The sequence below is a fragment of the Sander vitreus genome, chromosome 4 (genome assembly GCF_031162955.1).
Source record: "Sander vitreus isolate 19-12246 chromosome 4, sanVit1, whole genome shotgun sequence".
NCBI lineage: Eukaryota > Metazoa > Chordata > Actinopteri > Perciformes > Percidae > Sander > Sander vitreus.
In genome coordinates, this window is record NC_135858.1 from 4,875,069 (window position 1) to 4,890,970 (window position 15,902).

Genomic DNA, 15,902 nt, shown 5'->3' on the forward strand with positions numbered 1-15,902 from the left:
GGGCTACTTTGACATGCACATGCATACCTATCTGTGCTGCCATCTTTTTACAGTATATCTGTGTCAGCAGCGGGCTAAGGCAGGAGCATGAGAAATGGAGGTGAGCTCGGTCCTCAGTCCCACGGATAGGGGCTGTGCACTCAGCTGTAAACGTGTGTGTGTGTGTGTGTGTGTGTGTGTGTGTGTGTGTGTGTGTGTGTGTGTGTGTGTGCGTGTGTGAGTGTCATGAATCTTTATTTCCATCTGTTTTCATCACCTCTGGAAAAGTGGCATGACGAGTCTTCCCACAGAAGTGGCGAGAACATTGCCGTCCCGCACCTTCCTCTCCTCCTCACCTTACTTGACAACATGGGCCTCATCTCTGCATCTGCCGGGGCAATAAGTCCTTCTCCTTTGTTTAAGGACTAGGGCATGCTACTGATCTCATCGTGACCGGAACGCTAAATTGGGAGCTTTCAGACACAGATGAGGCACATACTGTATATCTGTGAGGAGTCCGTATTTAGAGTTAAGCGATTATTTCAGATAATCTTAATAATTGAATAATATCTGTGGCTGCTATGATGAACTCTCTCTGACTGCTAAATATGCAAATATCTTCTTTTACTCCACATTGCAATAAATCATTATTCTGTTTGGCCTCGAGCTGTGGGGGAGAGAAGTGGCTTGTTTAGATCCACAAGTCAAGAAGCTATGATGCTACACACCTTTTACTCCTATGATATGATAAACTAAAATATGAGTCCTCCATAATATTTCATTTCAATATAAGGTCAGAATGTGATTAATTTCGATCCCATTCACTTCAGGAACACTCAGAAATGTTTCACAAAAGTACTGACAGCATCAAAGAGGGGATGCCTTCACTCCATTGTGAGCCACCATTACAAAGAGAGGTTGACCTTGCCTTTGGCCTCCTGGCTGTCTGACAAAGCAATCCCCATGCTCTAGTGCAGTACGACTGTCCTCTAAATGAAAGTAGCTGAGAAGCGAAGGGCAAAGAGGCCTATGGAATATCAATGTGCGATGCTCTCAATTAAGATTAAAGCTTCAAATGGAGTCCTATGGAGCCGCTTCCCTAAGAAATACTTGACATTTTACCCTTGCTGACTCTGGATAAAAAAAGAGTCCTGCACCACCAGTACCACCACCACAGCCGCTAACTAGCTGCCCCTCCTTGGCGATTCACTGAATTCATTTTGTAGATATTGACTTAGGCTACAGTCACACTTCTAAGAAATAAGTGAAATGGATCATCTTACTGCCAGTGGATGATAAGAATACTGAAATATGAAAAAGCGTCTGGATCAGCAAAATGACAAACTGGGAGGGGGGGGGCAGAATATGAGGCAGTCATGATAAACCCTTAGAGACAAATTCCCTACAGCTAGACGGAGGACTGAGGAGAGGAAAGAGAGGGGGGGAGAGGTAAAGAAGAAAAGAAAATATACATCTGCAACATGCCCAATTTAAATGTATGTTTAAGAGAGAACCTCATTAATTTACAATACGTGTATCCTCTCTGAATGCCAAAAACATGGAAAGAATGCACGTAGACAGCTTTTAAACACATAAAACACCAGCTATAGGGAGTTTTTAAGTATACTGGCCAATTTTATTTGAAAAAACATTTATTATATGGGAACCGCAGTTTAACATTTACTTACTATATTTTCCTTTCAGTATCACATCTTTTCTCTGACAATGCATACCGTATTGTCTGTGTATTTTCAACTACCAAACACTCCTCAGTCATAAAAACAGCCAATTACAAAGCTACAATTCTGTGCGTTATTCCCCTATAATTAGTACAACATTTGAGATTTATTTAGCAGTTTGTTAAGATTCAGCAGATGTTGTTTCTGGGCCAGTGGCTTCAGTTTGAATATAAAACACGGATCGGTATTCACTTAGAATATGCGGCACATTTCCTGGTGATTTACAGAACATGATGTCAGTTGTTTGCATCTGATGTAGATTAATACAGATTATGTTGTTTACAGTGTGTATCTGTCAGTATCATCACATCTGAGCTCTGCGAACATTTCTAGTTCTGATTTTGGTACAAAAGACAAACGTTATGTGGCCATTCAAATCAAGACAGTAAATTAGTAAGCAACACATATTTGCTCATTTTGTTGAGAGCATGAAACTCCACGTGGGCCTAAGCTATATGTATAAAGATGACATTATATTGCTAAAAGTAAGAGAGCAGGGACTGATTATAATGTGATGTAGAAAATAAGCTCAAAATGGAGCCTATCGTGTAAACTCCACCCTTGATAAACAGAATTCCACATCACGCTCCAACTCTGCAGTTAACTGAATCAATGCAATTCCACTTGTGCTGATCTTGCAGACTGAGGCCCTTCCCCCATCCTCCCTCTCTCTCTCTCTCTCTCTCTCTCTCTCTCTCTCTCTCTCTCTCTAACACACACAAACCCATCTCCCTCCCCGTGCAGGTCTACCCATCGTAACACATTAGCAGTAGAAGCCATCACACAATCAAGACAAGGCAGTGTATGAGACGTCAGGCCAATTTGTTTCCTTCTTGGAGCTACATCACATTAGCAGGGTTGCTATACCCTTGAGCTAAATCCAAGTTCACACAGAGGGAGCGGGCTGCCGGACAGGAGGGCAGCAATGTCAGCAGTTTTCAGACGGCTGCTGACATGTATCCAGCAGACTGACATGTATGAAAAAAAGCTTGATAGTTTAAAATATGGTCCTTTGGATGTGTTTTTGTAAGGCATTTCCTGCGGCCTGGAAGTGAAAGAGTGCACTGTCAGAAAATGAAACAAAAAAGTTCTTTAGTCAGAGGTCAGGACATCAAATGAATCTGTTGAGTAAATGAAAGGACTGGATTTTATTTCCACTCTTATTAGGATCTCATACCACCAAACAAATATGATTTCAGCTGTGCCCTCCCTGAATCAGAAGACAAATGTGAACCGGAGAGACCAGTCAATAGTTCAATTATCTGATGTCTGTCTTGCTTAATTAAACATATAATTGACTATTCAAGGACTAATGATAGCCATCCCATTATCCATGAATTCAGTGGATTTGGCATAACCACCACTTGACCCCGCTGTGGATTGACTGGCCTTAGGTACAGGGTCAGAGTGTATCCACTGTTCACCACTGTAACTCTCATTGAGACTGCATTCCCCATCGCATGTCTCTGGATGTGGCTCTCAGCTCTGCCAAAAACAGTTGGAGGGAAAAATGCAATTACTGCAAGATTATCATACTGCTTCCGTTTGACTTTTCTGACTGAATTCATGAATATATATGAATCCATCTTGCATCTCAATCTGGAAACCCCCCCATCTTAGCCCCCCACATCTGATGTTTGGCTGGTGGCGTTTTCTTTGTTTCCTCAAAGTGTGTTCTTACAGGAAGATTAAAGTGTTACCCTGAAAAACCCAGACCATAATTCAAAAAAGTATGAAACATCAAAAATTGGTCTGTCCGTGTACAAAAAAATCCCTGCAATATAAATTTCCAGAACTTTAAGGGAGAATGCATAAAGGATGTGTTTTCCTAAATATCGCTGTTGTCAGGTGAAAACCTCCAAAAATGTAAACTTTTCACGAACTAAGAAACAGCATGTTTTTTAGCTTGATGACCAAGCATTTTTAAGTTTATCCAATTGAATTCTGAAAGGTTTTCATGAGCTTCAGGCCTATATATAGGTTATATAGACCATAGAGGACCATTTAAATTGAAGGTGAGATAACGTTCTTTCCCAGAGTTGAGAAGAATGATACCACTCTCATATCTGTCCATCTAGTGTGAAGCTAGAGCTAGGAGACAATTAGCTTAGCTGTAGCTAAGTCACTGTGCTTGGCCAACAAATTGTTGTTTTTCATATTTCAGTTTGTGTACAGAATAAACAAACAAGATATAACATGTTCATTAATGAGCTTTAGCGGTGCTGGTATGTGTGTTTTTTAACTTTGGACAGAGCCAGGCTAGCTCCCCCCCCTTTCCCATATCTTTATGCTAAGGTAAGCTATCTGTCACCTGGCTGTTGCTTCATACTTAACAGACAGACAAGAGAGTGATATCAATCTTCTCATCTCACTCTCAGCAAGAAAGCAAATAAGCATATTTCCCAAAATATTCCACTCTTCCTTTAAAACAAAATTATTAAAACCACAAACACTTCTAACTGAGGCTAGTGTGATGCTAGTGCCAATACAATACCCAATTTTTTTTAATACCAAAACAATTCTTTTTTGATACCTTACTTTGACAAATGTAAACATCTAAGAAACATGTGTAACAAGGAAGCCAAAGTTCACAAATGTTAAATCTTGTACAAACACACAACACAAACAGAGACACACACCCTTTGACATAATGAATTAGTCTTAAATTGGTTGTTTAAGTATATAGAACATTGAAAGAATTTAGCCATAGAAAACAAGAGACATGTTTTGGTTATTGCCAAAAAAGGTGTTATGGTTCAATACAAAGCCTTACATATTTTGGATTCTACCATAAATTTAGACAGTTTTACTCTATAATCTGTTGGTGAGGTCCACACTCCAATTGTGTTAATATTATATCACTGCACACTGACAACACCTATACCCAACCTCAAACACACACACACACACACACACACACACACACACACACACACACAGCACCCCTCTCTCCCTAAATGTATCACCAACCTTTGGACTTCACCACTCCTCCCCTTAATAGCTCAATCTGACGGATCATTTAAAAGCCAGCTAAAACAGACAGATGGGTAATGGATTGCATGGCAAATCAATGCTGGGATCCATGGAAGACGTGCATCAATAAATGGATAGAGAGCAGCTGAAATAGACACCAGAGTTAATGTGGAACAGTGTAGAACATCATTGTGTGGAGCACACAGTGGAGAAGGCTAATACGAGTCGCCCTGGCTGATAAGGTGTCCTTTTGAATAATGGAGACAACAAACTGACAAGATAAGCTAAACTTAAGCTGAGCTGCTCTAGTCAAGCTGAGGCAGCTGCTTATTTAGTACCCATTCCCAACACACTGACACACATAAAGGCAGCCACCACCAGACCAATTTCTTTGCCTACTGTAGCTCCACCGCATTTTCCTGCCAATTTACACAACTATAATCATGTGACAATCCTGGTCAGACTGACGCTGATGTGAACTGGACTGTAGATACGGTATCAAGGGAACAGTAAAGCAGAAAATTAACAAAAGTGCAAATCTGTGTTTTTGTTGAACAAAACACGAAGTCCCAGGAATCTTTTCTCTGTCCTCACCAGGGACGTATGAGCGAACACAGAGTCACCTTCATCAGGAACAAACTATATAGTTGTTTTCCATTTTGTATGTGCAGAATGCTGAGCTAACATGCAGGGACACATGGTGTTGTGGGGGGGTCAGCTCGCTACAAGTGTTGAACTTGTGTTGGACCCAGGTGGCGTTGTGACCAGAGTCTGAATCATCGCTGCAGCACCAGACGCTCCAGAGTTGTGGTTTAAATGTTAAACTGTGTGAGGTATCCCACTCACTGATGACTGCATTTTATACTGGTGTCAGCTGTTGTGAATGGGCATCATAGTAAACACAATTAATACAATTCTTAATAAACCTCAGCTTGCACTCCTTGGACAAGCAAGTGGCAAGACACTACAGCTGTTTCTCATGGGCTTGTGCCATAAATCTCTGGCGATTGGCTGGTTTAAGGGTGGGTGCTAAGGAGCAGCTGTACCCATCTAAAAATAGCGGCGGGGCTGCTGCCGGACGGCGTATTAAAGCTCAACATGCAGTATAGCACAAAGAGCCTATCAACAATACCTTCCACCTGCATTAGCCTAACTGCAGCCTGGCATCAGCATTATAACGCAGGAAGTGACTGACTGTTGTGCAAGCATGTCACTGTGTCTGACTCACAACCCAAACAACGGACTGATCCTGACCACATAATGCAGACACACTTTATTTTTCCAATGAGCTGAACATTCATTATCAGTGTGTCGTGGCCTGAGGCAGAATGCTCCCTCCTCGGTGTAGTGACAACCACCGGCCGCCCTGATGGAAAACAAAGCCAAGATGGCACAGCAAACACAAAATCATTATGACAAGCACAGTTCAACAAAGTAGGTATCAGCACACTAAGCACATTTTATCAGTTTTCTTTTAGTCAGACCTTTTCTCTAAATTAGAAAACAGACTGAAATTCCTACATCCAGGCCTGCTTGTTCAAGCTGATAATAAAAAAGTGTGTGTGTGTGTGTGTGTGTGTGTGTGTGTGTGTGTGTGTGTGTGTGCATTTGGGGTGCACACACCTGTTTGGGTGTACTGTAGGGTAAATGTAATTGGTTAACACAGAGGCTGGCAGTGTTTAGAGATGCCAAATTGCGCCTCTGGGAGTCACTATAGCTCACAATCTGACTAATGAAGGCCAAGTAATCAAGCTTCAAACTCATCAACCATGTTTGCAGTAATTAAAAGCTTTATGTTCAGCACCAGGAGAGCCGTTTGACTCTGTCAGTCAGTGTCAGAAGCCAAACCTGATGTTTGTTATTTCCAGGAGCAAGAGCCAAAATCTGAACATTTGACACAAAATCCACTGCTCTGACTATTTGTTCAGTTTAATATAATGCCATAACAAATACATTGTGCCACTTAGAAGTCCAGTCTGTGCATTCACACCCAAGCAAAGAGGGAGCCTACATAAATGTACACGGTGATAGATATGAGTACAATAATTAATTGTATACTGTCTGTCTGCGTCATCCTGATCTATTCTGTCCTGTGGGACTCTGAGGGGCTGTTAGTGTAAAATACTGCCATCATAGCCCCTGGCCTTCAAATCTACATTTAATACACTACAAATCAGATATGTTTTCAAAGAAATAAACATAACATAACATAATACACATACAAACGTGCATGTGTATTAGATACATTACAGTTACAGAAATTCACATTTACATTCAGCATGTACTATAACCTATAAATATAAATATAAAAACAAATGATCTGGTTCTACACACCTGCAATAAAAAAGGTTATTTCACATCTGCATGGGTGTAATTTGTCCTTATGCACAACAGCATAGGCATGCTGACTAACTGGATTGGGCCTTAACGCAATATTTGGTAGGATATAATGTTACACCTTCTGCCGGACATGCTGACATCAACAATGATTTTACCCAGCATGCAGCAGGAAAGGTTCTACCACTACAATTCTCCAAGGATTACATGTGACCTGAAGAGGACATCAGACAGTGGCTGTTTGTCTCTTATAAAATATAAAATAAATACGTCCACCCAAAACTTGAAAATGAACATTTTACAGGTTAGTCATTAGAATGAATCTATAACAAATATAATCTAAACTATTGTATTAAATCATGATAATTTAGCATAGTCTTTGTGGTGAAAGAGACTGATATGGTGCTGTTTCATTTTAAGAAATAAACCATTGGTATTTCCAGAGTTCCAATGTGCTTCTCTATAAGGAGAGTGAAGAACAGGGACAGGGCTCTCTCTGGTGGCAGAGACCTGCTAGTGTTACAGCTAATGCTCATCACAAGCATAACCCCAGTAAATGAGTAAAAATAGGCACTTTTTATTGAGGAAAAAAACAATTAAAAGGTAAATCATGTAGTTTTTTAATTGTCACATGTGAAGTGGAATATGCAAGCTTCTCTGTTTACCAGTGAGCCGAGCCTAATAGGTACAGACTGTTGTATTGTGGACCCCCCACTGCTTCCTTGATTACAGACAGTAGTTGCTTTGCAGCAGCCAATTAAAAAAAGGTACCATTCTCTCGCATTTTACCAACATTGTATTTACTTGTAGATCAATCCCCTTACTGCGCCATTTCACGTGATGAATGCATTGCAGATGCTTTTGATGTGTTTGCCTGGTAGGAGATGCACGCACCATAGGAGGACGGCCTGCTGTTCTCACCTTATTGCCATGTAATAGTGTAGGCATTGTAAAGGTCTGGAGGGTAATGATGTGGCATCTTGGAAATGAAAAACATTTATAACACTGATATTTGTAAAAGTTGTAGTTAAATGCAATATTAGTTAGTGGTTATAATCATGCTTTATTATGACCTTTGAGTACATTTCTCTGGTAAACAAACCTAAGGCAATTTTAACATATCAATACTGATATGGGTGAAGCTGCAATTAACCAATTAATGAATTCATTGATATTGGATAGGCCATCCCCATAGCCATTAATAACAAGAAGCAGGTAAATTATTTCATGACTAGATCAGTTGTGGAAGAAGCATGTTTCTTCAGTAAAAGTTAATGTTATGGAGGCAGTATCAATGTCATTTGATTATTATCACTGATGGATTAAGCAGCATTTAAATGTAGTTGGTTAAGGTGGAGCTAAGTTTTTATATGCAGTTGGGAAGTTATATGAAACAATGCATCTTATTTATGTTTGAAGTGAAACAATTAGTCGATCACTGAAAATGTTTTGGGTTTGGACAAATGAAGACATTTGGACTGAGGGAAATTGTTATGGGTGTTTTTTTTACTATTACAATATACTGTCGACCAAACGATTAATTGATGAATTAAGAAAATGGTTGTCAGATCAATTGGTAATAGACAAAATCATTATTTGCAGCCATTATTTATAAGATCATCTCATATTTTGTGTATAAAAAAGTAACAAGTCAGATACTACTATTGCTGTAGTGGAGCAAAAAGTATTATATTATATACACTCAAGTACAAACACCTCAAAAATTGTACTCATAAGCCATTTTTAAAAATGACGGACTACTATACAACATATGTTTACGTAATATGAATTAGGCCTATATTCAATGTCATGGAGTATCAACTTGAAATGCTTCATCATCAATTAGTTCATCTACAGTATTTAGAAAATGTGGGCTGTTGTAAAGGGTTTATAATGCAACCCCTTTAATGTCATTATATGCAATTTTTGTTCAAATTAGTCTATGTATAACTCTGCATGTCTACTGTGAAATAAATAGATTAAATAGCAGAAAGTTTGCTGCCGTAGTTTGTCTTCTCCATTTAAAACTACTGGAAGAAAGAAATGTACTCATAGTTTGCATTCTTTAAACACAATCCTATGATCACCTACTGATTCATGCTTTCCATCTGGTCTCCTTCCTCTTTGAATCAAGCTATCTGTACATCTTGATACAAGATAGTTTACACACCTAATCTTCTCACTTTAGTTAAACATTAGTCACATAAAGCTCAGAGTGAGTAATACATTTATAACTCAAGGCATTCTGAGCACAAGTATCACTGAAGCATCGCAAGCTTTGATCATTCACAGGACCTTTGTGCTTAGATGTGAGATATGAAGACTATAATAAACACTGTTTGTGCCAGGCTCAGCAGCACACCATGTAGAACCATGATTCAGAATAATTTAAAAGTATATTATTGCTAATATGGAGCTTTACACAAATGCTAAACCCCCCTGCTTCACTGCTGCATAAAAATTTGAATTCTTTGTCCAAGAATTATATTGACAAGAATCTGTGCGTAGAGAAGCATTCATCGTAATCTATGTTTGTAATCTGTGACAGAGATTCTTCTCCAAATCCGCCCTGGACAGCAACTATGATTGGCTATGTAATCAGCAAAGGTGCCAGTATCACAGATGCTGTCTCTCAACTAATTGCATGAAGGCACTGCAGTGCATAAGGCGCAGGTGCTCATTCTCTTTGGGAAGTCACTTTGTTTCCTTGTGTGTCCTATAACTTTTGAACACATTCCCCCCCCCCCCAAGATATTCTTCACAAGGATTTGATTACAGTTTCAACTGTGATGGAGCTGAAAGCGAACACAAAGGGTGGATATGTAGGAAGTGTTAGAAAAGACAAAAGTCAATAAGCACTCATCTAGCAAAAATCTAGCTTTGTTTATTAGCAAAGCGCAGTGAGAGCCAGCTGCTCTCTGGAATGTTGTTCAAATGCAGTTACAGCAGCCAAATGTGTTTTAAATAACCTAAACAGCACTTGCACAATTCATTTTCACTCATACTACAGCAGATATTATCCAGTTTTAACCACCTCAGCAAATTATTTTCATTAAACTGACATGGTCAAAAAAATATTGCACCGTGTCTTTGGTTAAAAATAGAATTTCTGTCAATTACAATTCTGTGTTACCATACACATACAAAAAGGGCTTTGACATGGACAGGACACTGAATGAAAGGGACAAAAGTGGGCACTGCAGACAAGACAAATAGAAGAAAGCTAGAATTCTACTGCATAAGCCAAAACCATTTATTTTAAACAGAGGATCCTCAAGAAACCTTGCAATAGCTCCTCCCCGCTCCATCTCCGAAATCCCTGAAGACAAACTAGTGTACACATCTGGCTCTTGGCCATGTGCCCATGCCCGCACTTTCAACAAGCAGTCTGGGGTTTGGTTCCTGCTTACAGTCTTTGTGTACCCTCTGCCTGCTGTGAGCACCAGGCCCCTGAGTCATGTTGGTGACGTCTGCTAGCTCTCGCCTCTGGGACAGGGTGGTCACCATGTGCTCCAGCTTGGAGCGAATGGTGGAGTAGTGGTGCTGGCGCTCTTTGGTCAGCTTGTGGAAGCAGTCCTTTAAGGTGCCGTCTTGAGCTGCCTGGGTGGGCGAGCTCTGCCTGGGAGACTGAAAGGAGGGAGAGGTGGCCTGGTTTGGCCCTGTGCTCGTTGGTGTGATAAGGTTGGGGTGTTGTGTGAGCTGGAGGTCAGTCTGGGTGTCACTGTCCATTACTGACTGGCTGGTCTGAGTGGAGGCGTGGCAAGAGACGGGGCTGGGGGTCGCTGGCTCTTTCTCTGCTAGCTGATCTACAGGGAAGCACTGAGTGGTGCTACCAGCCAGGATCTCCTCCTGCATGTGCTGCTCAGTCCACTCCTCACCTATGGTGGAGTCGTCGGACACTGGGTTGGTTTTACGACGATCTGGAGTCGATTGTTCACACGGCGGCTGGACAGCTAAGCTTAAGGGGTTGCGGCTGGGTGTGCTGGTCAGACACACTGGCCTCTCTCTGGCCAGTTGAGGGGAGGAGGTGGTTGAGTGTTTGATGAGGAGATGCTCGTAGATGCTGCTGTTTCGTACACTTGGAGGTCCTCGAGTGTTTATAGGTAGAGACTGGGCGTAGAGGATGCGGAACTCCTCGTCAAATTTCTCCGTTATCTGACCAGAAAGCTCGATTAGGTTGCTGCTGTTTAGTTTGCCATCAGTCCAGTTGTACCTGCACAGGAATGGGATTTAACAACATGCGTGAATGAAAGTAAGCAGGTTCAATTATCCAAACCCAGCAAGAAAATTACTTTTGTCAAGTAAATCTGGGGATTTTAGGCAACTCCATGCCACAGATAGGCAGCTACATCATTTGATTTTAGGTAAAATGGTTAGAAGCCTTTTACCTGTAAGAACCTGTAGCCACTTTGTTTCCATCAATCAGCATGAACCTCTCATGAACTTCCCCAGTAATCCTCGCACCTGATCTCATGTAATAAGTTGTACCAGTTATAGTTCGCACTCTCATTTGCTGAAAAGGATTAAAAAAAAGAAAAGATGAGAAAGAACAGGAGTGAGAGATAAGTGCAGACCCACCCAGTCATATTAAATATTAAAGGACAAATTTTAATTTGATGCCATCTGATGTTTTTATTTTGTACACAGAGCCACACCCAGCTTTACAGACCCACCACATACCCGAAGGTCATCCAGGCAAACACCGACATTTCTGCACATCTTGAGGAAAGCAGGAGCACATGATTGGTCCAGCAGGATGTAGACAGGGACTTTGCGGTGGGAGCATGCCTCCTGAAGATCCTTAAAGATATCCAGGTCGGTCAGGGAGTCTGTAACTATGGCAATCACCTGCAGTGGAAAATTACAGAGGTAATATAATAGAATTCCTTTTTCGCAGCAGATGTAGCACGTGACTGTTTTTATTATTGTCAAATGCAATGCCTTATTCAAACAGAGCTGTGAATCTCTTTCAGGCACACTCCCAGAAATGTGCGTGCTGATGAGCTTTCTATTGACTGTGGTCTGTTACCATGGCAATCGGCAATAACGCTTGGTCAGCAAACAAGTTACTTTAAACAGGAGAGACGTAGGTGCACTGTATGGCTTGCCTCCATTTTCCTGAGCTTCGGTTCGCACTGAGATTTCTCTTTTTCGCGAGGAATTTCACATGCTGTGGTAAAGGTTGTGTGTTGAGGATTAGACACAGATGTTTACATAGCTCAGATTTATTGCTTAAAACTGGTGTTATCCACATGCAGCTTTAACAGGAGTTCCCCACCTTATTTGGATGATAGTGTGTGGGTGCTTTAGGAAAATGTGTAAAAACAGTTACATTTCACTGAAATACAGGGCCAGGCTGTTCCTGTGAGCCGACCGGTACCAGCCGACCATACTGTAGATGCACGTTGGGTTGTTACGGTCAGTGGTTTAACATTACAAAAAGACAGACGACCTAACGGTCAAACTTGATTGAGAATATTTTCTAAGGTTTCAAAACTGATAGCCAGTACACTGTATATACACAAAACTACATTTTAACTGAAACCAGAGAGAGAGAAACCAGATGAAGAGGGAATGCAAACTTTGATAGAGGGGAGCAAAGCAAGTCGAGGCACATCTGGCACGCAGGCCCTCCACAGGCCTGAGGTGCTGCTGAAGCCTCACACTCCCTTCATGTTTTTTTTTTTTTTTTAAACAGACGCTAGAGTGACAGCTCCTGTCAGTAGCATCACCATGAATATTCATGCCGTGTTTTTGTTTATTTGATCTTTTGGTCACTGCTTTCTTTCTGATCAAGACTTCAAAAAACTTTCAAATTACAAACTGATCAAAGAAATTCCATGGGGAAAATCTGGCATGTATTTTAGGGATTATACAAAGAAGATTTAGAACTTGAGTTTTCCCTCCAAAAATGTTTTAATGAGTGACACTATATACACACACACACACACACACACACACACACACACTTTGTGGCAGGGGGATATTTGACAAATAAAAATCCTGTTTAAGGATACCACATAAAACCATGCTGCCATGTTATCACTGTAGCCTTTAAGCTTAGAAAATATGTGAAACAATGTTGGGATAGAAAATACAAAAATAGAATACAACAAGATATTATACAGCATGTCCCTTGCAGGAATATCATTATGCTACCAGTGCCTGTAGGATATAGAAATAATAGAATCAGTTGCCAAGTAAAAACTGTAAAAGGTGATTATTAGAAGACAAGTATGCAGCTATGTTTTTAATACTTTCTTTGTGCATACCTCTCTGGCACTTTTAATCATACGCCTCGCAGCCTCCTTGCAGCTATATATGCACTCGCCGAAGCTGGGCTGGAAGTGCGCCACGGCCCGTGTGACTCCCCGGTAGGAGCCGGCGGTGAAGGCGGGCCAGCCGATCTCCAGCAGCGGTGGCTCCACGTCCGACATCTCGGGGAAATAGGTGACGGAGGAGCAGTCCTGGGAGCTGCTGAGCGACTGTTCCAGTGCCTGGTCCTCCCCGTGGAGGGACACACCGCGCGGGGGCACGGCGGCGTTCCTGATCCGCTGCATCTCATCGTCCGACAGAAAGTTGGGGATCCTCTCTTTCCTGAGGAAGTCCAAAAAGTTGTCGAGCCCTCCCGACAGCAGCTCCTCCAGTGCTAGTCGGTGTCTCTCGTTGTACACCTCCTGCAGGTCCAGGTCCTCGACCCCGGCGTGTTTCGGAACCAACCTCAGAGGTGAGTCGTCCAGGCACTGTGACAGAGCCATTGTTGTGGATTCTGTTCCGCTTTCTCTTCAAAACAAAAAGACTCTACCGTACCGCAGGTGACAGGTAACGTTTTGACCTACAGGAAGTCAGATTTGTATTTAGTTTTTTCCCTCCGTTCCTGTCCGTCATGGATCCGTATTGGCTGTCGAGCGGTTGTCGGACCAGAATGGCGTCTCCGGGCTCGCTGAGGCCGACTGTCAGTCTAATGTAAAGCCGGTCTCATTGGCTCATTTGGATGCAAACAAGCCTCCCCCTGCTCTGCCCTGATCAGATTACACCGCAGAGAGCAGGGAAGAGCACAGAGCCCTCACTCTGACGCTTTCCCCTAGAACCGTGTACGTTGCGATTTCTTGAGACCAGTATCCTCAATCTCACTCAGTATAAACTTTCTGGCAAGGGTTTCCCTTACACTTTCTAGGAAGAGAGGCACACAGAAAGTAATTTTTATAGCCTACATTCTTATATACATGTTTTTATAACAAGGCTTATCAGACTGTCACAACAACATTCAGTTAAATATTTTTCGTTTCAATTCAAATATAAAAATAATATATTCATTCAATATTTATTAAACCAGAGCGCAAGGTGCACAAACCTTTGGTAACCATAGCAACATTATCTATTTCTGGTGGATGCTGTGGGTTAATTTACACTGACTACAGATTACAGAAAATGGTCTACGATTTGAACACATCCTCGCCTCCATCTAAACTTGAATAGTGCTGACGATCTGTCAAGTGGATTTGGTGACACCTGTGGTGACCTTTTACTGTAGGCTACATAACCTCGAGCTTTAGTCGAAATTTGCAGCACCTAGTCTTCCAGAAATGGTCTTACAGAAAATTCTACTGTAGAAAATAGCACCAGCATATATGTGCACCAAATGTATTGCTGTCACAAGAAAAGTTACATTTTGTCATATTTGAGGCACATGTCTTTTAATCCTATACCATACATATGCATAACTACAAGTCTCACTCCTACAGACTGCTACCAGAGGCTGGGTTTTTGCTGTACAATTGAGTGATTCATCTTCCTGATAGATAATCTTTGTGTATCCTGATTGTACACAGCCACAGCTACAGGCAACATCTGAACCCAGTCAGGACAAACTGGGAGGGAAGAGCAAATCCATGTTTCCTAAATAATGGAGGCCTGTAACCCTATATGTGAGACACAGACATTGAGGGTGTTATATTTATGTTGCATATGCTGGAGGTCTTTGGCTGTAGTCCCGCCTGCTTGTCACACACTCACAAAGTGTACACATATCTAAATCAGTCATATTATGTTTCTAAGTAGACATATAATGTGTCCATAATACTCAGTGGTTTTAGAGTGGCCTTATCATACTTAATACTATTTCTGTTTTATTAACCTACTACAATATTCTACTTCTCTTGTTGATATGACTTATTGATATGTTTTCTTAATATCCTTCCAAAATATATTAACATAGTTCTTCTCTAATTATTTTTTTCTTAAACCCTTATTCTAAACGTGTGTCTGCTTTGGGCCTCTGCGCTTTTATGCATTAAAGGCCAACAAGGTCATGAGGATCACAAGCTTATAGCCCCTATTCTACACAACAAGACATAACTAACATTGGTAATTTGATTAAAGAAAATATGTCTGATTATTTTTAACTATGAAAATGTATATGAACAACTAGGGTACATTTACTGTGCATCTGCGTTTTGTTTTTACGCGTGTGCGTAAAAGTCTATTTTAAGCCGGTGGGCTAATGGGCCTGTGCTTTAAATGGCAATTCCCACAACGATTAATATTCATAGTAGCCCATCAAGCTTTTTGTTCTTCTAAAAACGGCAGGCTGCTATTGAAAAAAAAACATGTGACCCAATTAAGAGGACCTTTTGGATGATGAAGCTCACAGAAACGATAGACCACTGGACATTGAACAAATCCCAAATTTACACAATGCAATCCATCTGTTCACCCGGCTCCATGGCGCCATTGTAGCTATGCATAACAAAATCTGTTAGAGCATTGCTTTACCCCCTATAACGACATGTGCACTGGGCTCAGTATACATACCCCCCTCCCCTCCTCCCCTTCTACACACTCACACGCACACACATCTCCATCACATCCCCG

General features: G+C 41.3%; 1 protein-coding gene across 1 annotated transcript; it reads right to left on the reverse strand.

Moving 5' to 3' along the window:
• Positions 1-9,882: 9,882 nt before the first annotated feature.
• On the reverse strand, positions 9,883-14,007 carry fam83d (family with sequence similarity 83 member D). Its single transcript, XM_078247831.1, has 4 exons — positions 13,301-14,007; positions 11,709-11,876; positions 11,417-11,541; positions 9,883-11,241 (listed from the first exon to the last, which is right to left on the reverse strand). The coding sequence occupies exons 1-4, from the start codon at positions 13,784-13,786 to the stop codon at positions 10,359-10,361; spliced, it is 1,662 nt and encodes a 553-aa protein (XP_078103957.1). The 5' UTR covers positions 13,787-14,007; the 3' UTR covers positions 9,883-10,358.
• Positions 14,008-15,902: the final 1,895 nt, after the last annotated feature.

Excerpts from the sequence above, each read along its gene's own strand:
- fam83d (XM_078247831.1), bottom strand. The coding sequence starts at position 13,786 with ATGGCTCTGTCACAGTGCCTGGACGACTCACCTCTGAGGTTGGTTCCG. Across the intron at positions 11,877-13,300 it reads TGATTAAAAGTGCCAGAGAG|GTGATTGCCATAGTTACAGA; the intron begins GTATGCACAAAG and ends TTTCCACTGCAG. Across the intron at positions 11,242-11,416 it reads GTGGCTACAGGTTCTTACAG|GTACAACTGGACTGATGGCA; the intron begins GTAAAAGGCTTC and ends ATTCCTGTGCAG.